The sequence below is a fragment of the Ambystoma mexicanum genome, chromosome 7q (assembly GCF_040938575.1).
Source record: "Ambystoma mexicanum isolate Mex_15411 chromosome 7q, UKY_AmexF1_1, whole genome shotgun sequence".
Taxonomy (NCBI): Eukaryota; Metazoa; Chordata; class Amphibia; order Caudata; family Ambystomatidae; genus Ambystoma; species Ambystoma mexicanum.
The window spans coordinates 961864547-961890659 of NC_090941.1; the positions used below are offsets into that span (position 1 = coordinate 961864547).

At 47.1% G+C, this 26113-nt stretch overlaps 1 protein-coding gene across 5 annotated transcripts in view; it reads right to left on the bottom strand.

Moving 5' to 3' along the window:
• EMSY (EMSY transcriptional repressor, BRCA2 interacting) overlaps window positions 1-26113 on the bottom strand; it is a 698405-nt gene that overhangs the window by 555582 nt on the left and 116710 nt on the right. For all 5 annotated transcript variants that reach the window (XM_069640042.1, XM_069640040.1, XM_069640041.1 and 2 more), the window contains one exon: window positions 3602-3872. In XM_069640042.1, the coding sequence (XP_069496143.1) occupies window positions 3602-3872 (271 nt within the window). The remainder of the gene's footprint in view (window positions 1-3601; window positions 3873-26113) is intronic.

The window sequence follows — 26113 nt, forward strand, 5'->3', positions numbered from 1 at the left end:
AGAACGGACCGGTGAAAACACTGCTGTCTCTTTTTGCTCGCTGTACACCAGCCCTCCCAGGCTTCAACACAGCAGAGCTGTTGTACTGTCATCATGGCACTGAAGCAGTCTTTACCGGCGCTCCCAGGTTACACCACAGCCAAGCGCTGTACTGGAAAGCACTTCACTGCTACTGCATCCCAGGTGACAAGAGACGCACCATCCTTTCATTATGGCACCAGAGCAATTTCGCCCGTGGAGTCGCAGCATGGCTCCAAAACGATCTCCGCCTGCCAAGCCGCGTCTGTCCGGGGCAGGGACTGCACACAGGGCGCTGAGGAGAACGGCCCTTCACTGCTCAGCCAGCTGCCCCCAAGGCACCTGCTGAGCAGAGCTCTGCTCCTACACCTCTGCAGTAGGATCCCACTACTGGAATCCCTGAGAACGCAATCCGCCTGGAAGAGACAACGGCAGCACGCCAGCAGAACTCAGAATTAGTTTCCCAGCTGCTCCGTCCTCCACTGCAGCCACTAACAACGCGGCTTGTCGCCAAATGAAATATGCAAGACTTCGCCACAAATGAAAAGGTAAAACCAGTTTATTGAGGTAAGTGAAGACAAAGTCCTTGGCTGCGGTCACTTCAGCCCACAGGCTCCAACTGAACTCTTGGAGTTCTCATGCATTCCAAACCTCAAGTAAGAACATTTTGGATGGCACCAAGAGGTGAAGTTATCTAGGCCCAGGCATGCTGGCATTTAACATAGCTACTAACTACACACCACGGAATCACGAATGCCTGCAAGATATATAACCTTTTTGTCTATGTCCAAGACTCTGAAGGAGTAAGGAGGTGCTCTGAACTCTGTACCACATTCCCAATTTTACGAACTAAATAACCTGCATGACCCTCAGAGACGTTTGTTATGAAGACGGGACCATGTGTGCTCATCTAAGACCAAGGATGAAAGTCTACAACTCCACCTCTGGCTAAAGTTAACCTGGTCCCTGTTAAGGTTTCCAGTGACCTGTAACCGATTTAAAGTTCTCCTTATCTGGCCACCGGTCACAAGGACTGCCCTTTTATGTTTTAATAAGGGATTTGGAGAGTAGGATAAAACACTCACAAGTTGATATCCGAGGGGCAACTCTCTTTAGGCTTGACCTGACTATACCAGTCAAGGCATTCTCTGTACAAAGTGACCGCTTGTCACCTGTACCATAGCTACGCATTTTCTTGCCTTGTCATCAGGCAGGGCTATAACTGTATTAACTAAATAATAACTTGGGGTTCAGAGAGTACTTCCCTTACATCTCCTCCGCTACAACTACAGTCATGTAATTAATGGTCCTGTACATCCTTTCCAGGGTTGGAAATTGCAGGGACGTTGGAGATATTTACCTACTGGTTATAGCCTTGGCGAGCTTGGTGGGCTTGATACAAAAAGCTACCAGAAGCTACATTTGGCTCCCAGGCTAACTGGTGCCATAAAACATACCTTTGTGACATTAACTGTGTGTGTTTCGGACACATCTAAAAGACATTTCAAGCATACTTGGTAATCTATGTTGCTCAAAAATACTATAAATCAGCGACATGCTATAGAATAGCGCATGTTCCCCCGTGGTCACTCGGGTTTACTGGGCAATGCCAGATACCCAGCTCCTTTTAATTAAATGTTTATTTATTTCAGCTTTCCTGTCAGTCTGTGCGAGGTTCTGTCATCAAAACACAATGGCATCATTCCTTTCCTGGATGCCCTGGCCTAAGCTATGGGCTAGCCTCTCTAAAGGGACCTGGTTTATAACGCATTCACCCAAATAATGCCAGTCTCTTGTATTTATATTTATAGACTCACCCCTCCCCCATTAGCTGAAGGGATAATCATAGGAAATCCTACGTGGGACCCCTCTCTGTGAGGGACTCGGTTTATATCACAACTTGCCTGAAAATATATCTACCCCTTTTCAGCCTTCTCACACAGAAAGCCTCAGCTTCTCTATGTGGTCAGAAGTCCTTACAGACATTGTTGCCATCCTCTCAATCAAGCATTTCCAAAGTAATACTGACTCCCAGACAGATACCTTACTGCCATCTACAGGCAAGTCCCCCTCTCCACAATTCAGGACCACCCAACTAATAAACAACCAGCATAACATAACATCAGGTATTAAAAAGGTGAGAGTTTAACCCCTGCACTCCCTGGCAGCCTGTTTAGACTATTTCGTGGTCTGTACATTCTGAACCCACAAAATGACATGGGGACAACACTTTCCTCTATTTTTCCCCCAAATAGCCAAGTATGTGGGACACGGATTTATTTATTTTTTTCTACGCAGTACCCTTTTTTAATTTCTTTTTATTAGCCATATAGTCACACATTTTTTCCTCTTAGAACTAGGCCAGGTCTGCGCAATTACTACTTGTTCCTATTTTTCTAAAATCTCCACTTTTCTTATATAATCCACTAAGTAATGGTACAGCAGCAAACGCATCACAGACAGCCTTGGTTGGCTGTTTCCTGACCAGAAAAACTGAAAATCAGTACTCAAGAGTACACAAAATGACATGTGGGCTACATAAGCACATCCATCAATCCACTGCTTGTCATTAGTCATTGTGACTCAAACTGACTGGAGAGTGCACATTTCTGCCATATGTACCACCAAGTTTTGAATAAGCGGTTACATGCCCATCTAGCATTGAATTACAGTCTCTGTAGGGTTATTTTTTATTTTCAACAATTAGCTTTGCGCACAATCAATGTGATCAGGCTGAATGTCACAGGATCATATAGTATATCACTTTGATGGCAGAAAAGAACAAAAGGACTGCCAAGTGTACCCCCGTCACTTATACGTACTGGTTGCTTACTTCCTTACAGATGCTGTCCAACCAAATACACAGTTGATAATTAATTGGAAGCGGCTGTTTTGGCACTAAGAGGAGGCCAACATCCGGATTAAGGACATTCCACACACTACTATGCCAACTTCTAGTTGTGTACTCCAGAAACATACAACTGTACAGAGACTCTCTGCAAAAGCATCAGTTGGTTGGAAGGACTTCAGTAGGAAGAGGGGGGAGTTTAGCCCGGTCCTGACGCACAACTCAAACATTCACACTGTTAAAAATACAAATAGATAAATGGCCCCAATTTTCAATGAGGAGGACAGTAAACAAAGCACTGCTGGTAATCTCAAAGGTCACTGCTGATGATACATTTATTACCATAATACTCTGCCTGCATTACTGGAGCACTGTGCTTAGGTTACCCAGGAATAAGGAGGACAGTGATCTCTCCTAGCAAAAGCCCTTAACAGTGAGAAGCTGGAACAGGCTCAAATGACAAATAAAAACTTGGGGCCTAATTACCGAAGCTGCATTAAGTCCCAGTCTTTGACCCCCATCAAAGGTTGCATTGTAACAGCATCACAGTGTGCTTGTTATGTCCTAATCAAGGACTACACTCCTTTCCCACACAAACTACCTCCTCCTTTTACAGGTAGCAAGACTTGGACAAACAACCCACAACTTTGCACTCTTTCAGAATAATCCACACCCTGTGCCTTGATGAAGCCCTTACAACTGCCAACTCTGCCACAGTGCAATTAGCAGTCTTACCTTGTGCAGTGGTGGACATAACCATGGATGGAGATGATGTCACCATAGTCGTGACAGCAATGGAACTGGGAGTGGGTGAGGAACTACTGCTAGTTGTGCAGCTGCTGCTGATAAGGCCAGACGGAGAAGCTGTTGCCACCACCGGCGACTTCTGCGTCGTTGAGGTGATCACTGACGTGGGGATGAGCTTTGTGACTGCAGCATAGCTATGGGACTTAGACAGAATATTGGGAACAAATGTTGAGCTTGGCGAAGTGGTGACGATGATCACCTGTGAAAAGAAAAAATCCTTACACAACATGCTACAACTCAGCATTTTAGCAAGCCTAGTGCAGACAGGATCATTTCTAATGTTTATGTTTCTTCATTATAGAAGCTTCCAAAACAAACAGCATTTTATTTAGAGCTCTATGGCTAGCCTCCTTGAATAATCTGCTTGGCACAGTTGAGATGCCAACTTAGAACACTTTGCATTTAATAAAAGCAAGGCTATCCGGTCTGTATCATTCCCAGAGTAACTGTAACGCATACAGTGTTCATTTGCTATTGTCTCTTTTAAGTCGTTTACACTTATTGTTCTCTGCATTGGCCTTTCACTCAAAGGTGCATTTAATAGATATGGAGAATAAGTGCAAGCATGTTACTAGGCAAGGAGCAGATTGGCTTAAGGCAAGGAATCCAAGTTAGTGGTCTCATCAATGAGTGTTAGGACTAAAGAGATACCCAAAATAAAATACTAAATAAACTAATGGGGCAAAGCAGTCAAATGCAAAACTGCTACAACTAACATAAACCAAGATGAGAAGGTGAAAAGGCAACGATATGGATAGCAGAAGCAGAAGAGAGAGAGAGAGAGCAGGAAAGATGGAAAGAAAACTGAGAAAAGATATTGAGAATGATTGTACATAAGGGAAACCCAAACAATAGTGAAAGAGATAGAAAGTGTTAGATGAGGGGAAAGCATGGAACCAGCCTCAGTCAAACAAAAAAAGGAAACACTTAACTAAAGAAATGAATAATTTAAATGTGATTTATCCATTACAAATTGCCAGTTGATTTTGCTTAATGTAGGCCACATTTATCTATTAGTGTGTATCGGTGTATATTCTAGAACAGCTCCCAATTTAAATACAAGTCAGTATTGGACATTTATATGTTTAACAATGTAACTTCCACACAATCCTGACAGCTTCTAGACATGATTAACTTCTGAATACAGTGATGCAGATCTCACACAGATATAAGGCAAATAAAACCTTCTTCCTTTGTTCTTAATCTGTGTGGGCACAACTTAAATGTAGAACACTAGTGACAGACCATGAGAAGTGAGGGAGCAGAGAAAGCAAGAAGTGAGCAAATAAACAAAAAGCACAAATCAAGGAGCTACTGCAACAGTCGGAAAAGGAGACCCATTTGAAATGGTAATAGTAATCCCATTTTCATGCACAGCCAACGGGTACTACCCAGATATTAATTTGTATGGCAGTTTTTGTACCACCCTCTGCTGAAGCACTACAACCACTGGACTTAATGGGGAGCTAATACACCTGACATAAAAGGGAAGCCAAACCTTGCTTAATGTAGGTTACATGGTCAGAGAGACAATGCTTAACAGTCAGATAGGGTTAGAAGGTCAACAAAGGTACAATTAGTCCACACACTTACCTCTAAGAAAATACACAACACTAATATGCATATGCTTTTAATAAAGCCACACATCTAAAACTATCAGTTCACAAATACTCTGGCATAAATATACAGCATTAGAAAAATACCAAGCAAATTTTAAAAAACAATTTCTAAACAAGGACTCTCCTAACCCCAATGTCTATATTTGGTCTGACTACCAGAGGAAAGTACCTGCCACAAAATAACATGGGTGTGAGGAGAACCAGGGACCCATGAAGCATAGCAAGCAGGTACACCCTGTATAGGCCTGCACAGTTCAGTACAGGGTCCTAAAGGCACTACCGTAGTCTATGTGGAAGGCCCTAGACCTGGAGGTCAGCACCTAAGAAATATGGTAGGGGTAAGGAGAAAAAGGGATACATAATTTTACCAACAGGGAAAATATGTAGAAAATCCCTAATGCTAATACTTACTACACAATGTGATGCATCAGTAATTATTCCTCCCAGAAATCTGGCCTGGGACCCATCTCATGTGGCCTGAGAAAGGCAGACGCTTCCTGATCCAGACCCTTGGAGTGGTGTACTGTGGGAGGATCACAATAGGGGGAAACAGTCTAGCAACACTGGGAAAACCCCCCGTTTAACTTTCCCTGTAATCCCACACTTTTAATGGCTGTTTGCCAAACAGCAGAAGTTAAAAGAATTCATTTTGTTGTTGGGGACTACACGTCCCATAAAACCATTAGTATTGGGACGCAAAAGAGAACGGAAGAGGCATGCTGTAGCAGTAATCAGGCAATTAAGCCTAACAGCCCACTCCTGAAGGAACCTGGGAGGCATAAAAGGCCCCCTCAGGTCAGGCAAGAGGAAGGAGCTGGAACTGTGACTGCAGTGGGTGCAGTAGTAGCAGAGGCAGAAAGAAGGCGGCACAGCGTAGGTAATCTAAACAGTGGGAGAACCAGAGGAACATTAATACAGCAGATTTCACCTGCTTGTTCTGTGAGTGCCCTGTTCCCCCTGAAGTGCAGAGGCTGCACAGGGGAAGACGTGCAGAAAGGCTGTCTTAAAGGTAAAACCACTGCCACCAGCCATCCATGTAAAACTCACAATTGTAACTAAATGTTGCCAGGTAAGTAGGAAAGGGGATACATTGCATTCCCCTAACACTCCACATAAGGTGGGGTGTGCAGGCTCACTATACAAAATGTAAAGGGGGATGAAAATCCCTCTTTACTACTTAGGAACTGTAGTTCACCCAAGTACATGAAAGAGAAATGAACAGGGGAGCTGTTAGGGAGACATTTTCATTTCTGTGCTAATTCCCTTTAACCTTAGAGACCCCCAGATCTTTTGCTGGACTCAAGGCTTTTTAATTTTTCCTCCCGAGTGAGTGGGACAGTTTTCTCACTCATGTGTTTTCCTGACTATGATTTTCTATGTTCCTTACTGTTTTAAGGAGTCTTGTAAACTCCACAGGCATCTACTTTTGCATTGTGACACACAGCACCTTTTGTGCAGTACCACAGAGGAGTCCCTTGGACTTCTCCTAATGTTAAACTACATTTTCTTGGATGAACTACTGTGGGTGCGCAAGGGGGAACTTAACCGTCTGCAAGTGGTGCAGAACAATAATGTAAGGGCGGTACTGGGATTATCCAAGTTGGATTAGGCGTCATCGGCAGGAGAGAACTACATTGGTTGCCCATTGTCAAAAGAATGCAGTATTGCACCGTCTGCATAGCACACTCCTGTCTCTTTGGCCATTGTCCATCCTACCTACGCCAATCAGTTCAAATGGCTCCCTGACAGACGTTGCATGAGGTCAAACAGCTCAGGGATACTATGGGCACCGAAAGCCAAATTGGTACTGGTACAGAATGGCTGTTTTCCATTCTCTGCCCCACATTTGTGGAATACCCTTCCGCTTGATCTACGGCTCTGCCCTAGCCTTTCTATCTTCAAATGAAAGCTGAAATCTGTTCTTTTTGAATAATTCCCCCTAGGATGCCTGTCGCAACCTAGCCGGTCTTCCCTTACTACCTATCACTGTTTTATTTGTTCTTTGTTGTCTGTCATGTTTCAGCGCTTCAGGGTCTTTGTCTCCAATGCTAAAGAAATAAATAAAATGAATAAATAAGATGACCCCTGTCTTACTTACTTTTACTTTATTTGTCCAGCACACACCAGTGGTGAGTGATGTAGGGTTACCTAGTAATTCCTTTTAATCCATTCCTCATGTAACATTTTGTTACACTAACCTACATGAATGGCTGCTGGCAGTGGTTTCTTTTTTTAATACATAGTGACATGTATCTGCAGGCTGATCCCTCTGCTGCAGCGCTGCACACAAGGGGGACCATTTTCTCAAAACGGCCACTGTCTTCTTTGTTCGCCATTTGTTGTTAGTTCGTTTCTTCTAGGCTTTTACTCTGTTGTTTGCATCAGGTTTGAGTCCTTTGTGTAGTTCACCTTTGGCAGGCTTCAGCCCTGAAGCTGTCCCAGGCTCCAGTGTATATGGAAAAGCATAAAGTGAGGGAGGGTCCCGAAGCTTCCCTGTCCTTTGTCTCTAGGTGTGCCTGAGTGAAACCAGTTCCTATTGGCCGGCAGGCTGTCCTGAAGGGACAGCCACCATGCTGTGTGACCGAAAGCCTAGGGCTGTGAATGAATGGGAACTTGAATAAAAAGCGAGGTTTTTGGGACTAAGAGCAGAGTCGACCACTGGAGGACAACATCCAAAGCAGAAGATGAAAGAAAACGCCAGCAGCACCCTCGTGGACCGCAAAGTGCCTGGTGAAGCCCTGCAGCTGTGCTGACCCCGTTTTTCGAATCGACAGAAGACCTGTAAAGGACGACTGCCTCCCTTAGGCTGGTGGGACAAACTAGCCTCGCAACAAACTCTATTTGGGAGCAACCCCCGACTTACTGCGACTTTCCAAGGCTGCAGAAGCCCAATACCCGGGATATCTCAACCACTTGTGAGTGCATTGTCTTCTTAAGTCCGAATTCGGCCAGGTCTTCATGGGCATCCAGAGGACCCTACAGAAGCAAGGACTCCGCGTCCAGAGTCCCCTCACCAGAGTCCAGGGCCGAGGGAATCAAGGAAATCCTACTCAGAGCTTTTTGCTCTTCATTGGCTCTGAGAAAAAGGCGCCAAAACCACAAAGAGCCGCTGAATCAATGGAAATCCATTGCTGCTGAGTCCCTCTCTTGGGTGCTGCCACAGGACCCCACCAGACGTCCTCCCTTTCATCACCACGACCAAGGACCAGGAACAAAGGTCTACTGCATTGCATCGTGAAGGCAACCAGCTGGAAAACATTCTTCATTTTCAAGGTACTGTGGGGTTTGGGGTATTTTATTCCTTTGCCATTTGGGGTGCTTCCCATCTTTGGTAGTGTGATTTAACCCTACTCCAAGTTGACCTTAACTTACCTGCATTGGCCTTACAGCCTGTGCTTTCTAAAGGTGACTCCTCTCAAGTTTCTGTGATTTCTCCTTTGAACAGTGACTATTTAAGAACATGTTTCTAAGAAGCAGAGCATCAGAACGTTGCCTTTGCCCACTGACGTTGGCTGTCCTGGCTCCCCAAAGGCCTCCTTCTGAACCTTTTAGCTTTGGCAGTGCTTGTTCCCTTACAGGTTTTACATTTTGAACACTAATTCTGGGATAATTGACTGCCTGCATCCCTTTGGGAGAATCTAACTGTTCATACAACCCATCAGTGTGTTTTGATCAAACCTTTCCTTCCTTAAAAACTCAATATTGCAAAGGTCCTACTATATAAATGCTATACTGACCTCGAGTGACGTCACCTCTGGGTGCTGGAACATGTGTAACATATGAATGACTTACTCACCTACTTTATTGTTCACGGTTTGAATCGAATCCTAATTTGGGATTAATGTTCCAGCTAATTATTCCTTTTTAAAGAATGCTTTACATATCTTTGTGTATAAATAAATAAATATTTATTATAGTACTAAGTGTGTAAGTGTTTTGGATACTTGCATTTACTGGTTTGATTGCACAGCTCAGGCCTATATTAGAAGGTGGGTTACCAAATACCAAGGAGATAGGTCTTGTGTAGTCCCACACCGGTTGGACTGCACTAATTCTTACCTAACATCAGCCCATTGGGGCAACGCAGGCTAAGCCTAAACGTTGAAGGAAACTATAACTTCAACCATATACTATGGAGAGACATAAAAAGGTGACCCATAAAAGGAGTAAAAGACCAAGAGACAGGGGGAAAGATCCTCCTTCATGTAGTGACAAGGTAAAATAGTTACCTAGTCAAAGCAAAAAAGCACACCAAGCCAAGAGTATTCCCTTAGTTAGATTAAAGTAGCCGCTCTGAAAGGCAGAAAACAATCTCGCAATTACTGTAAGCCCAATAGAGGTTCAACCTTGCCAAAGATACAAGTGTGCAAGCATTACCTGAAGCCAAGAGAACGGCACAAAGGCTTCTGGGTAATTATTTGGCTAACAGTTGGCAGAGAGGTGAAGGCAAAGTTGGGGAAGGGAAGCCTTGTGCCTTATACAGATTACTTGAAGTTTACATAACCTATATTGCCAAAGATTGTAAGAAAAAGTGAGAAGTGCGTCATAAAAGCAAACATAGGTTGATGGTGTGGCAGACAGGAAAGAGGTGCAAGGAGGCAGCCCCTTTTGAAGAGAGATGTTCAGAGGAAGAATGCCTTGCCTAGATAAAGGTGTTGCAGTGCCTTAAAGTGAATCTCGTCAGAACTTGTCTTGCAACGAGAAGTACTGAAGCTGTGGTGGTATATCTGGTTATCAGTAGATGCAATACTTCAGTAGTCCAAATGAAGTGGAGTGCTATTAGGCAAAGGAGAATGTCCTCATTGCAAACTCTAGTAGAAGTGACGTTGTTGAAGTAGAAGCAGCAGCACTGTGAGGTCATCCTGACAAATATACTTATTGTGAATCCTAATCTTATGAAGAGAGATAATAACTGTTAAAAGAAGACTGGTGTTTCGCTAACATTTCACTAACATTGCCGGCCCCCAGGCCCTGACTGGCTGAGCAAACTAGTGCACAACAATGAGGGCGTATCCCTCGGCATGCCACCCACCTGTGCCCTTTTACTATCGCAGGCAACAGGTAAGCGTGTTGGCACCCGTTTTGCCCCCCTGAGCCATTTTTGGGTGTTCAAGCTCTGCTGTGTAGAGCGCGACCCTCGGCCTCACCCTACTCCCTTCCTGGGGCCCGGTCCCAGCCCTCCTCCATTGCTGGCCCCCAGGCCCTGATTGGCTGAGCAAACTAGTGCACAACAACAAGGGCCTAACCCTCGGCACCCCACCTACCTGTGCCATTTTACTATCCCAGTCAGCAGGTAAGCGTGTTGGCCAGCGTTTTGCCCCCTGAGCCCTTTTTGGGTGTAAAAGCTCAGCTGTGTAGAGCACGACCCTCACGCCTTCGAAGTAGATGTGCTCTTCCGGCACGGGCGCGCTCACCAAGTCGCACACCGGGTTCTGGCTCTCCCATATCTCGCTGCACCTCCCTCCCCCTTCAACTTATTGGCCAACGGATCCCATAAAAACCATAGTGCTATGGCAGTGCTCAGCAGCAGGGGCTGCTACGGGCAAAGGGCCACAAGGTAAAGGGCAACCCCATACAGGCAACCCCAAGAGGTGTCTGCAGGTGTCAGCAGGGGAAGCGGAATATCAGCCTATTAAAGTTTGTTCACCACTCACTACCACCAAACCCCAACTCCAAACACAACCACATACAGTGTACGTTAGATTACCCCACTTCCTGACCTCCTACTCATCCGCCTAAACACCAAACAACTGTAACGCTCACCTGATTCCCGTAGAGGCGCCGGTCTTGACTGGGCGTATACCGTATCTTCAAAGGTGATGTGTAACACACGGCTGGCTCTTTGGGCTGGACCTCTGTGCACTGTATGTCTGACTCGAAGGGTAAGATGTCTGCAGATAGAAAATATGGGATTAATGAACTGGGTTATTGAATGTCTCTCTCTTCTTCCCTTTCTCTTCTCCTGTAGAACCCCAAAGGTTAACGCTCTCACCTTAGGTAAGTGAACGCCGTGCTCTCCATCTGCCTCGGGGCAGGGTGCTGTAACCAGTTTCTTCACTGGATAAGGGGAGCAGGCCTCTTGACTTCAGAGGACTGCTGTCCGTCGTTTACTGCACGAATGGTAAGTTTCGAGTAATTCTAATGTCTTTAAAAGTCTTTAGTAATGATGTCTCTTGTTTTGCAGGGTTCCGGCGATGGCGGATGACGGGCTGAAGTGAGTTGAAGATGGAGCCCGTGTGATGAATAGAAGCGCCTGGAAGCACGTAAGTAAGCGCTTGTTGCCTGCTTCACGATGCGCTCTAACTGTCTTTTTATTTTGCAGGTACAAGTTCGGAGCGGCTGCAGGGTGCCGGAATACCCACTGGGTTAGATGTGGAAAGGAGTAATGGCACGTGAGTATTAAAGTTCCCCAATGTCTTTAAACGCACCTTGTTTTGTCTTTCAGATGTAGGATGCAGCGCCGAAGGCCTCCGGAGCGTGCGAAGAGTTGGTAAGCTTTTGTCTTTCAGATGCCGGAATGCAGCGCGAGGCGTTGGTGACAGCCGATGGACCAGGTAAGTGAAGCGCTGTCACTGAAGACCGTAATGCTAACCTGTTCTTTCTTGTCTTTATAGGTGTTGCTGAAGACTGGATTCAGGATGGTAAGCCTTTTTCCTTAGGCCCAGGATCAGATGCAGAAGACACGATGAGCGTTCTGCTGCAGAGGATGCAGAATAACGCAAAGCAAGATTCATCCATCGGGTGTGGTTTAAATAGCCTCCTATAGTGCTTAGGTGTCTCCTTCTACAGCCACGCCTAGGTAAGAAAACAGTTCCTGCTTTCCAGAAGAGTTCCAGTGTTCTGAACCTAGGGAGTGGCTCCTGCCCCACCCAACAGGAAAAGTAGTTCCAAACAGAAGAGGATCAGAGGCTCAACTGGCAGGCAAGTAAGCAGCATGGTCTGCTGCAGGTAAGTCCACCCAAGCATTATGAGCCCGGCGCTTCCAGCGCTGGGACTGGGCATATTTATGAGCCTGGTGCCACTGGCGCCAGGACTGGGTCCAAAATGTCCCAATTGGGACTGGTTGGCACTCGGAACCTGGGTTATGGATCTGCTTCCAAGGGAGTTGGGAAAACCCTGACCTTTTGGAAGCAGAGATCATGACAACAACGCAGAGACCAAACAACAGGTATAGAATCACTGACACCGATGCCAGACTGCAGCAGCAAGCGCCACTGACTGCCAAAGCGGCTGCTCACAAGCCTCCTGCAAACACCTCAAGAAGCCCCCAAACAGCACAAAACACCATCGAACAGTGCTCACACATGCTGAAAGAGGAACAGACAGCAATCAAGCATCGTGAAAGACAACGTAGGGGGAACTACAGGTATTAACTACTACCACCCCATGCAATAAGCAATCTAACCACTACACAGACACAACCAGGACATCCTCTGGGAATCCAATGTGAATACCTCTCACTTGCATACACTGGAAAAACCTACTTTATGTTGTAACCTAGGCCTTTCTCACGTTATCTAGGAAAATCTCAAATCTAGGTGTTTTATTACTGCCGGACATCCTGTGAAGCCTAGGCTTCCCCCCCCCATTATCTAGGAATCTCAAATCTAGGTGTTTTATTACTACCTGACATCCTGTGAATCCTAGGCCTTTCTCCAGTTATCTAAGAATCTCAAATCTAGGTGTTTTATTACTGCCTGCCATCATGCGAAACCTAGGCCTTTCACCCATTATCTAAGTATCTCAAATAAAGGTGTTTTATTACTGCCTGCCATCCTGTGAAACCTAGGCCTTTCTCCCGTTATCTAGGAATCTCAAATCTAGGTCTTTTAAATACTGCCTGACATTCTGTAAAACCTAGGTAATTCTCCCGTTTATCCAGGAGTCTCAAATCTAGGTGCTTAATTACAGTTTGCCATTCTGTGATACTCAGGCCTCTCTCCCACTCTCTAGGATCCCAATATTCCAGAGTATTACCTGATTGAAAACCACTCTGTGAAACCTAGGCTTTCCCCAATTATCTAAGGATCTCAAATATTGGTGTATCATTGAATGCTAGGTCCCTCCCATTACCCAAGAACACCAAGCAACCATTGAAATCTAGTAACTACAACTAGAATCAGTACCCAAGATAACCAAGAACCCATAATCCTCGCACAACCAACTACACCACGGATCTAACACTTAATACTGCGGTTAGACAGTCTACCCATAGATAGACAAACACCCAAATCAACCGACTGAGTGTACAGACACCCTCAGAGAGTATCCAGTTATCACAACCTAAGAGGATAAAACTCAATGCTATCCAAGCACCGTGCCCGACAGGTAGGCTACTGCCCTGCAAACTCAAAACCAAACCCAAACCAATCTTTTTACTGAGGATACAAAATGCCCAGACGCACAATTCGACGATGCCAAAGAGACCTGGCTCAAGGATCAATCACAGCGGGTACACAAACTCACCCCTCTCCAGCAGAAGCTGCCTCGAATATAGAACGTACCCCAGCAAGCAACACAACCAACAAAACAAACATCATAAGAGGAAAAGCACTATACCTTACACCGTACCTCGCAACAAACACAGAAGCTCGACATTTCAGCTCCATTGACATGTGAAAACAAGCTAATAATCATATCGAACCTCGCAAAAAAGACGATGGACCCAAGAGAGTAAGGGACGATACTGACGCCCTTACTCCACATATCACAAGAACAGCAGGGAACCACCGACAACTATATCAAAACACGAAAGATGACAAAGCCTTAGAATTCATCAATCCAATGATCAACCTAACAGACCGATTCAACGATGAAGCGGCCTCCACGGAACTCCAAACAATCGGCGACAACAACACAGAAGCATTCCACCTAAACATCCACAAGTCAAAACAGGAAACAAAAAACTAACAAAACCACACAAAAAAGATCCACTGCAATCCAATCAAGGCTAGATCAATGTCCAAATACGCTACCGAAATCTATGACCTCCTATGCGACGGAGGCGTCGACATTCTACTCATAACTGAAACATGGTTAGAAGACAACTACAAAATCATTCTCCACAACTGCTTGCCTGAAGACTTCAAGTGCGTCCAAGCAAACAGGAAAAACAAAAGAGGTGGGGGACTGGTGACAGCCCACAAAGAACACCTGGAAATTAAACTGGAAGACCCACTAAACATGAAAATTTGCAAATCCCTAATCCTTCGCCGTTCAACAAATCCCAAAACAAACCTGAAATTCATACTGGTATAGAAACCGCTGACTTACGATGCGACCGTCGTAGAAGCCGTCACAGAAGCAATCATCAACATGGCCATTGGGCAGCATCACCTGATTATTATCGGTGACTTCAACATATGGTTCGATGAAGCAAACACAACTACACAAACATCATTAACCAAACAACTGGAAACAATTAAATTACATCAACTAGTCAAAGGAGCAACCCACACGGCAGGACACACTCTAGACGCAATCTACGTATACAAAAATCTCATTACCACGTGTGATGCTGGAAATGCATCGGAGGGACAGGGCCTCCGTATCATTGTCCTTTACTGCTTTTTATCGTGTGTTCCGTCATGTTTTCCACGCAGGAGTTCATGTGGGACTCCTGGCGGTGCAGCTCTCTCTTTTGGTTTGGTGTACAGACCCATGGGATACCCGTATGGCACCCATGGGTGGGGCTACAACCCTGTACCCCTAGTGTATGTTTTTGGGCACATGGGTGTGGCCCACAGAGTAGGGTATGGGCTGGTGGCAGCTCCATGCTGAATTTGACAGGTGCTCTGAGTATCCTCCATTTTGGGATACCCAGGCCTGCCATTGGAATCAGTTGATTCCTGATGGGAAACAAGATGGCCCCCGTGGCCTCTTGCTTTCTATTGCCTGTTAACATGTTTCCCAAAGTCCTGGGAAGCCCTGACTCTGTCCCATCCCCCTGACCGGCTGTTGGGTGGAAATTCCATATATGGTGGTGTTGTGAAGTCCAGGCCAGACTGGCTGGAGCCTTCACAGTGACTGTATGTTGTGGGTACACCCTGTGGGTGGGACCTGGGTGAATGGAGTGTGTGACGAATACGCATTCTGTGTTGTGGGTGTCTAGTATCTGGTGGTTGACACATTGACTGAGACAGCCCTACCCGAAACTGGTATGAATGCAGTGTGGAGTGTTGAATGGCTGGGTACTTGTCCCAATACACATAACTTGTTGCGAGTGTCTGGAGAGGAGTGAATGGCCTGATTGCACTATGCACCTGATTGGATGCCTGCCTGCCTGCATGAATGCCCTTCTGACCGATTGGTTGCCTGAGTGTGACCCAGCAGAATGAATGGGAGATCAAATAGTATATCTGGTAGCCTCTCACTGCTAGAATTCGTGTTCAGAAGCTGAAGAGTAACTGGAGTGAAACTGAACCTTAACCTTGAAGCCCTGCTGGAAGAGAAGAATTGCTGTTGCTCTCCTTCACAATCTGAAAGCTGCTGTGTCTCCAAGAACTGACCCAGAGAGGACCTGGTAAGGCGCCCTGTTCCCGAGCTACGAGGGACCATCGTGCACCAGCTGATCTTTGCCAAAGCTCCCTGGTAGACAGACCTACGACAGGCTGCTGACCGGAGAAGAAGAGAAGCGCCTGGACTGTTTTCCGCCACTGTCTACGACCGTCATCGCCGACTGGAGCCGGCATGCTCCCGTTTGCCTAAGAACTTAATTTGAGCCAAGGATGCTCTCGTCTGCATCGCCGCCCGCTTTATCCCGCTGGAGAAGGCCCGACCGTCGACGCGCCAAGGAGCATCCGCCGGTGGGTTTCCCGCCACCTAAAGACCACAGAGACGCCGACGACTCGACGCCCTTGCTGGGCCACAGTTTTTCATCATCTCTTTGTGGTCCAGAACTATCGTCACTGAGGTGCCCCACATGCCTCTTCCTTGCAGGACGCCAACGCTCCGTCATCGGCCAGCACCGCTAGGAACGAAGCTGCCACTTCACCGCCGTAGTTCACCCTGTTCTCCGTCGGACGTTCGACGACCCGTGACTCCTGCCTTAAACGGAGGGCAGTCAAGAAGGGCCGTTGAATCCCCGAGGACGAACGCTACAATTCCAGGTACATTGGGGCTGTAGAACTATTGTAGAGGGAAATAAGACTTGTAGAACAATATATGGACTGGGCTTGTGATACATCTTTGCTTGCGAAGGTGGGGGGGATCTCCACACAGGCCAATATTCTCCCAATTGTTTCAACCATCTTGCTTTCCTTCCTCTCTCTACTGCTGGTTTCCTCTTTATTGATCTGTGTGACATTTTGACAGTATAGTTGGTGCACTTTAATGAGATCTGATAATGCTTGTGGTACCACTTTAGAACTGTATATATTTACCATTGTTGATTTTCTGAGCACAAAGTGAGTTATTGTGATAGTGTACATAACCTTGAATATTAATTATATAAAAGACTGTGTTTTAACTAATACAGTGTGTGGACATTCTTTTGTGGGGGCTTGGGGACTACACTGTACTTAAGAACCAGCCTGCATCACCTCCTGAGAAGCTAGGACGTGATTGCTCAACCATAGCTACCGAATAGAGAATCTTGGCAGGGGTCCTCTGTGCCTCTCCTCTACCATATAGAGAGCAGAAGTACAGACACCCCCTCCAGTCTTTACACCACAACACCATCAATTCAGATCCTATGGGGCGGCCACCTCATCATCCCTTTCACGATCACGCTGGCCACACCAATAATCAAGCAACAAGACAGTCTGACGACTATCATGAAATGAAACTGGAGGACCATCAAAAATTGCAACATTACTGATTTCCAGTATTTCAAAAAAGGTAGCAGGCGGTCCTCTCCAGCAAGAACATAGCATGATAACATGTTCTGAGATGAGTTTGCAGCACACACTTTTTTCTCACTGTACCTTTCACAGATTTCCAGTAGTTCAGCTAACCACAAGCAACAACTATGGACGAAGCTGACCTGGACGAAAAAAAGAACTACTTCACAACTGGATCACAACAACAATAGACAAGATCGCCAAAGAAAAACCTTTTACTACATCACACAAAAGAGTGACAGCAAAAGGGTTTCCCCCGCTAATCAGTGTCATGAAACAACAAATCCACTCATACAAAAAGGAAATCCAAAATGCCAAAAGGAAATATTTTGACAACAGGCTCATCAAAACACCAAACACCCTAAAAGAACTGTTCAAAACCATAAATGAAATTTTAAAAAACCCTGACTGCAACAACGCTGCAACACCATTGAAAAAATCTTCACTATCCAATAGACCATACAAAGCAGACCATGCAACTGCAATATGCAACCCAAACACCAGTACGAGGAACGAACGTACAAACTCTGAAGCTTCCCACAAATATCAGCCGAGGCATTCATCAAACTAGTAAACAAAAGCAACAAAACAGGCTCCCCCCCATGGACCCCTGCCACCCCCCACCCTTCCGACATATACAAATCAATCCTCACACAAGGAACACCCATGGATTACTAGAGAAACCTCTTCAACCACTCAATCTCAAAAGGGAAAAAGCCACAATCCTTGAAATCAGCATACATAAAACCGCTACTCAAGGATACAGCAGGAAACGTGGAGGACCTCTTTAATTACAGACCTATCTCCAACATTGCGTACCCGGCGAAACTACTTGAAACCTACATCTGCAGACTAACACAAGAATTTATAGAAAAACACCACCTACTGGACCAGGCACAAGTAGGTTTCAGACCAATGAGAGGAAAAGAAACAGTAATTCTATCAACCTGGGATGATCTAAAAGCAAACGCAGACTCAGACAATAGCACCACTCTGATACTTATAGATCTCTCTGCAGCATTCGACACAGTTAACCACAACATCCTCATCAGGAGCAATGGCTGGTGACAGTGGTTTAAATTTTCCTACCATTGTGCTTTTCTACCGCAGGCTGAATCCTCAGCTGCAGTACAGCACCCATCGGTGACCATTTTTGTCAAAACGGCCCGGTCCTCTTTTTTTGCCATTTTCTGTTTGTGAGGTCTTTTTTGGGTTTTACTCTGTGCGTTGAGCCAGGTTTGATCACTTTGTTCGTTTTGTGTGTCTGGAAAGGCAGGATGTGAGGGAGGTTCCCGAAACTCCCCTGTCCTTTGCATCTAGGAGTGCATGAATGTAACCAGTCCTGACTGGCTGGCTAGCTGTCCTTTCAGGACAGCCATCCTGCTGTGCGATTGACTATTATTATTGACAGCTTACGCTGTGCATGAATGGGAGAAACCTGCTTAAAAGGTAAGGGTGTTGGGACTAGGGGCAGAGTCGACCACTGAGAGAAATACCTGACGAAGAAACCATGAACAAAGCTTGCTGCATCCTCCTGGACCTCTGAATAGCCCTACTGCTGTGCTGAAACTCCTTTTTCAATTCGACAGAGAAGCTCCGGAAGGGACAACTTCTTCCCTTGGGTTAGTGGGACCAACTAACCCTGAGACTACCTCCACTGGACCATCTTCCCTGATTGGCTGTATTTCTTTGCTGCTGCAAGAACAGAGTGCCAGGGGTCGAGAAATCCATAGTCGAGTCGAAACATCTGAAATCCATCCAGAAGCTCCAGAGTCTCCTAAGGACCCTCCGGAAGCAGGACGACCAGAGCTCGAAGCCCCTCACCAGAGTGCAGGACCCAAAAAGTGAAGGAAGCCCAACCGGTATCCGAGACCCGCAACAGTGCTGTTTACTGAGCGCTGAAACTGCGAAATGCAGCGGAACAGAAAAGAGCCCATAGCTGCCGACGACCTCCAAATTGCCACTGCAGGAGCTCTCCAGACGTCTTCCCTCTTGTCCCCACGACTGAGGCTCAGGAACCCAGGGTCTGCACCACTGCAATAAGACACAATCCAGCTGGACCACTCTTCTTCTAACCAGAGGTACTGTTTAGACTTGGGATACTTTCTCTCAGTGTCTTTTTTTTTTTAAACTAAGTTTACAACATATATAACATTCCCCAGTATTTGCTCCCATCTTCGCATGTATGGCTAATGCTGTGTGTGAATGGCGTCATCCAGTATGTTATACAAGTTGGAGATCAAGTCCTTTGACCTGTCATTCGTCAGCAAGAGCTTTTTGAATGACGTTAGCTTTCTGGTGGTCGCCTACTTAATTGTGGAGTTCAATACCCAGTGTCTTAGTTGGGCGTCCATAAGTCTCTCCCTTTCCCCCCACTGCGAATTCTATTTTGCACACTGTAAAGGAAAGGCTATCCTCTCCCTGGAACATGTTCTGTATTCTCCTACATCCTCCCTAGCGCCTCTGTTTGAATGCACCGTTTTCTAACCCAGGCGAAAAGTCTCCATTATTCAAGATAGGAGTAAAGGGGGACGGGTAGGTTGTAACTCCCTGCGTCTTCACTAGCTTGTCCTAAATATCCACTACTAGCTTCATGATGGTACTCACATACACATGTTTCAGTCAGTGTTGCTTTGGCAGCCAAGTACTTCCTTCAAGTCGTGTTGTAACATCGCTCGGTCCATCAGGACCCACTGTTTCCCCTGTCCCTCATGGAGCCATTCCCTGATCATCCTTAGTTGTGTTGCCTCGTAGTACTGCTGGAAGTTGTGGAGGGCCAGGCCCTTCCTCCCTCCTGGGGGCCATGAGCAAGAGGCGGTAAATTCTTGCCTTCCTGCCCTCCCAGATAAACTCATTGGTTAGTGTCTGTATCGCCCTGAAGAAGCTTGCCGGTACCGCCTGTGGAATTGCCTGGAAGAAGCATAACATGCGGGGCAGTGTAACCATTTTAACCGCTGCCAGACTCCCTATCCAGGATATGCTGAGGTTCCACCATTTGTGGAAGTCCTTCTTTATTCCCTTTAATAGGAGAGGGTAGTTGGCTGCATATCACCTGAGAGAGCTGGCGTGATGTGCACCCTAGATACCTGATCCCTCCCATCCCGGAGCTCCACACAAACAGCGTTGACGTTATCAGTGTATTTTGGTCTCCCTTCCCCAGCGTAAGACTCATCAGCTCGGACTTGCCAATGTTGATGCGCAGGCCCGATACCTCCCCACATTTCTCAAGTAGCTCCCTGCCTGCTTGAATGGATTCCTGGGGTCAAATCAATGAGCGCAGCATATCGTCGGCGAACGCTGCAGCTTCATGTTGCTGCTCCCCCCCAAATGGTATGCCCTGTATCACTTCCGTTTCGCATATTGCTTGTAGCAGGGGTTCCAGGTAGATTGCATAAAGCAACGGGGAAAGTTGGCACCGTTGTTTTGTTCCCCTGACCAATCGTATGGGGCGTGACATGGTTCAGTTGACCGCCAGGCGCTTTACTGGTGCCCGATAGTTGGCTTGGAACATTTTGAGGAAATCTCGTCCCAGGCCCATTTTCTCCATGACCTGAAACAGGAAGGACCACTCCACGCAGTCAAAAGACTTTTCTGCGTCTAGTGATAAAAGTACCACAGGAGTGTCCATTTTCTGTGCTTTTTCCACTAGGTGTGCCACACTCCTAATGTTGTCCACCGTTTGCCTTCCCCTTATGAATCCGGCCTGATCAGTTCTGGGAGAAGCCCCTCTCGTCTATTCGCCAATATTTTGGTATACATTTTTGCATTAACGTTAATCAGCGCGATGGGCCTGTATGAGGTGCGTTTCAAAGGATCTTTATTGGATTTAAGCATAAGGGTTATTTTAGCCTCTTCCATGGAGGAGGTAATGTGGCTTGTATTTTTAAATGTGTTGAAGAGTTGTGTCAATATTGTGGGACAAGTGATGGTGCAAATGTCTTATAAAAGGCCACTGTGTAGCTGTCCGGCATCGGTGCCTTGTTCATGGGTAGATTCCCGATGACCCTCCTCACCTCATCTTCCGTGATTACCTGGCTTCGTGTTTCTTGGGCATCCCTACTTATTTTATGCAAATAAATGCTCTTGAGGAAGCCCGCTTGATCGCTGGGGATTTTGGGATTTGTATAGTACCAAGTAAAATCGTGCCAGGCATTCTTGTATATCCTCAGTGCGTGTAAGGTGCTCCTTGTGTTCCTCTTTCAGTGCTGTGATCGCCTTTTTAGCCCCCTCTCCCCTTAGAAGTCGAACCAACAGGGTGCTGCTTTATTGGCTTTAGCGTAATATTTTTGTCTGACAAAGAGTAGCGCCCCTTCTGCTTTCTTTGTTCGAAGGACCCCCAGCTGACCAATCGGCCACCTATAGTCCCTAAGGGAGGACCTAGTAGGGGTCTCCCCTGCTGTCTTCCTTGCCACCTCTACCTCCGTCACCAGCTGTGCTTCCAGTGCCCTCAGCTGCTTCTCCCTTTGTGATTTTGCAGCTATTAACTCCCCCCTCATCATGGCTTTAAACGCATTCCCATCTGGTGTTCTCCTTTATTTCCGCACTATTGTTAATCTCAAAGTACTCTTTCCCTTCTATTTCCTCCCTTATCACTGTCTCCCTTAGAAGGCTCCCCGGGTATTCACTCCCCCCAACCCCCCACTTTTACTCTGTAGTTCCATCCGCATGGAGACTATCTTGTGGTCTGCTACCCCAATGGGTCCCATCTTTACTTCCCTGACACACCCCAACAGGGCCGCTGACACCCATATATAATCAATTTTTGACTGCAAGCTGTATACTCTTGAGATGAAGGTATACTCCTTCATCTCCCTTCAATCCCTGCCACACGTCACTTAGTACCGCCCGGTCCATTCTGTCTCGTAGGTCTGCTGATGCCACTACTCCCCACCCATTCCTCCCCCCCTGAACTATCTTGCCTCCTATGCCATGCCATGTTGAAATCTCCCATTACTATTATGTGACCCCTCGCACTGTCTTCCAGAACTCCAAGGAATGTTTCTTGGCCTGAGTTGGGTGCATAGATGATAGCTATGGTATAGGGGGAATCCATGTGGGTCCCTCTAGCTATAATATACCTGCCTACCTTGTCCCTAATGATCTCCGCTACCCTAAAGTCCACTGTATTTTTAATAGCCAAGCCACTCCCCCTGACTTTGTCGAGCCTGATACATGGAATATTTGATCAAATCCTCGTAATTTTAACCATCCCTGATCTTTCTTCAGGAGGTGTGTCTCCTGCAATCCCAGGATATCGGGCCCTCTTTCCTGTTGAATTTTTGTAGTTTTTTCCTTTTCAGGGGAGTGTTAAGTCCCCAGACGTTATGGGTCAGCCACTTGAATGTGTTGTCGCTTGCGGTCGGTGCCTATTATTATTTTAGTGTTTCCCCCTTCTTCCATGCTGCCCCTTCTATTTGTACCCTCCCCCCTTTCTGATCCTCTTCATAGCCCACGCTGTTCCGTCCCCCCAACCTGCTCCCCTCTCCACACTGCCACTACCTGTCCCCTGTTGCTGCCCTGCCCCCTTCCCTAACCCCAACTCCTCTCCTACCCCCCCCCTTCCTCTTGAGGGACAACTGCTCCTCCTCTTACCCTCCCTTTCCCCCTACCGGGCTGCTTCGCCCTTTTTAACTCCATGATGTTTACCCCCTCAACCCCTCTGCCGCTTAGGTCCCCTTTGAGTCCAGCACCCCTTTTTTATTCTACCTGCTCATGGTTTTTCCCCGTTGGCGCCCCTCCCCCCCTCGTGCTTGACTTCTCACCTCTCTCCTTTCAGGGTGGGCCGCGCAGTGCCGTTGTCCTTTTCCGTCTGTCCATCACTGTGGTCCATTCCCATGGTCTAAGTCTTTATCGGTTCTCTGTTGCTGGTGATCTGTTGTCCCGCTGGTCAGAGCCCAAATCCAGGTGTAGTATGTCTGCCCCCTCTTGCGGTGAGACTATGCGTTCCTGCCCATTCGAAGAGAAGTCCAAAGGGGAACGTCTACTTGTACTTAATCCCTAGTTCCTTGAGCACTTTAAGAATTGGACCCATTTGACATCGCTTGATTAGTGTGCTATTGGCTAGTCCTGGTGCAGCGCGATTTGTGAATGTTGTCAGGACGTCTCTATGTCTTGCGTTTGTGTTCTTGTTTAAGCGTCCTACTCTGCGAACCCGGTCCAATTTGACGGTACCTGGGTTTGTTTCTTCCAGGAGTTCCAAAAAGATTTCCTGCGTAACCCCCTTTAACCCTCTTTAACTCTGTCTGAAACCATTTACAGTAGTAATTTCAGTCTGATGTTGACCCTCCAGGATCTATTCTGCATGTCTTTCAGGTCAGGTTTTGCGTTGCCACGTCCAGCCTTTCTATGGCCTCACTGTTTGCCATGGTTTCTTTGTCCACCTCCTGCAGCTCCTTCGCCAGGAAATCCATTCTCTCGCCAAGTTGACTCATTTTCGGTCTTATTTCCACCAAGGCAGAGTTGAGGTCTGACATTAGTTGGAATTGTTCCTGGAACATCCTTGCTAGGGTGGCCTGTAGGAAGATCATTTCCCCATGGAAGTCGTGACATTGGGGTCGTTGGATCCGTGTCCTCTGGGAGTACTGTGACCTGTTGCTCCTTCCTGGGTACCCCTTGGTGCTTCTTTGGTCTCCTGGGCCGGCCACATCGTTGCGAGCGTTGTTCCCAGAGCATCTCCCTGTGTCGCCCTCCCCCCTTAGTTGTCCTGCCTTTGGCCTTTTTTGTCATGGCTGTCCTTTTGGGGCTGCAGAGTGCCTCCCCGCCCGCTCCTGGTCTCGTGTTCCTCCTCTTCTATTCCAGGTGATCCCCCTTCTCACTGTGGGGGCACCAGATCTCTCCCCTCCTGTGTCTGATCCTCCGGGGCTTGTCCGGCCCTCCTGTGCCTTTGCTCTGCAGTAGCTTCCTCTTGATTTGTTCCTTTTCTTCTTCTCTTTCCCTCTCCGCTCGGGGGTCTCTCCCTCTTTATTTGGGCCTGCCAACCTTTCCTAAACCTGTTTCTCCCACGTCCTAGGGTGGTAGCAGTTGGCCTGCTCTTGGGATCGGGTGCGCTTGGTCAATTCGGGGGATAGCCTGGGTTCCCCCCTTCCTTGCACTCGTATTGCGCCTGGTTGGGCTACTCTTAGTTGTCTTCCCAGCCTTTGAGGGGGTTCTAGGCCCGGGCTGTGGAGTTTTGTGCTTATGCTCCCTTATCCTACTGTGTAAATTGGGGGAGGGTGGGTCCCAACTGTCCCACTATGTGGGCTTGTGTTCTGTTTTTGGTGCCTTTACCCTCCAGGTACCGCTACCTCTCCTTATTGTGGTAGCCCTCCTCTGCTCTGTCCCTTGATGTTCCGCTCAATGCTCCCCAGGAGTCCGTAGGGCTCTTAGGGCTCTTCCCCAATGCCCACAGCTGGGCCGCTCACCGGGTCCCCTGCCTCTGTTTCCGCGAGGCTTGGGGGCAAACAACTCCTCCGTTTCACCCCTCCCGTTGCCGGTGCTTGGGGATATGTTCAGGGCCTATGGGGGAGGTTCACCTGCAGTCACCCATGCCGGTGGTGTCTTCCAATACTCTGCTGCACTCCTCCTCTGTCCGGGGGACGTGTCTGACCTCCGGTGCCGCTCTCCCTCACCGGGCTGTCGTGTAGTTTACCCACCTTCCACTATGCCTGCTACTTCCTCAGGGCTTCTGTCCATCCGCTCTGTGCCGTCCCCTCCTCCTCTCGGCGGCTGCCCGTGGCTGTCAGTGCTTCCCTTAGCTCTTTCTTGGGTGTGGAAACCTCTCCTGCCCGGCCGCTCCCCTCACATTGCAGGCAGAGCTGCAGCTTGCAGCCCTCCCGGACCAGCAGTCCCAAATTCTGCGGTGGCCTAGGGGTCCCTCAGCTGACCCTCAGCTTTTCTTAGGACGCTGCGACTTTTCCTCCACAGCAGCCCTCCTCCCGAAGCGCGAGGTACTGCGGCTTGCCGCTCTCCCGGGCCAGCTGTCCCGGGATTCCTCTCCGGCCCTCCTCCTTCTCTTTATCACAGCTTGGAGACAGGTTCGACCCCTGTCCACGGGGCTAAAACTTCACCCGGAATATTCACACATTTTTCTTCTTGCCTCTGAGGTCCTGCAAGGCTCTTCCGGGGTGATGGAACCGCTTGCTGGTGCGTATGGGCTCGGGAGCGCAATCAACATGTCTATCTTGTGTCAGCGGCCATCTTGAAGTCCCTCACTGTCTTTTTAGCTGTGTTCTTCTCAGTTGGGAACTGCATTAGCTTACCTTTAGAGATGATTCCAACTCTGCTTTTCACAGGCTTCACAGCTTGTGACCCTACAAGTGATTTCCACAATTTCTCTAAATTTGTGCAAGACTTTTTACCTAAGAAGTACCTCAGCTCCATAGACTGTGTTCCAACTTGGTTTAGACTGTTATTGCTGGGAAAGGCTTGTCTAGATTTTATTGGAAGATTTAAATGTCCTCAAATATACTGAGAACCTGTTTAACCTTTTTCCTTCCTTAAACCTCTTCCTTAAATTTTTCCGTTCTGCAACCTCAGAATCTGCAAAGTATAACCAGTGTGATATATAAATGCCATCACTGTCCTTGTGAATTAAGTCACCTCGGGGTGTGTGTAAGACGCATATACAAAGAGTATCCACTAACTAGTGCTGATCCTGAAAAGTATTTTAAAGTATATGTACCTTGTTACAGGAATTGCCTTTTTAACAAATGCGTATTTAAAAATGTATGTTAAATAAATAATTTAAAACAGAATCCTTGGGCGTAAGTGTTACTTGATTACCTGTATTTACGAATGTCATTGCTACAGCTCTACAGCTCGCATTTACCCCTCTTGAGATAGGCCTGGCTGCTCAGTCACACTACCGACTTGTGTAGTACAGACATATACCAAAAGGTGGGTTACCTAATACCAAGCAGATAGGTCTTGTGTAGTCTCACACAATGTGACTGCACCAATTCTTACCCAACACCACACACGTAGTCTACAAAATACAGGACACA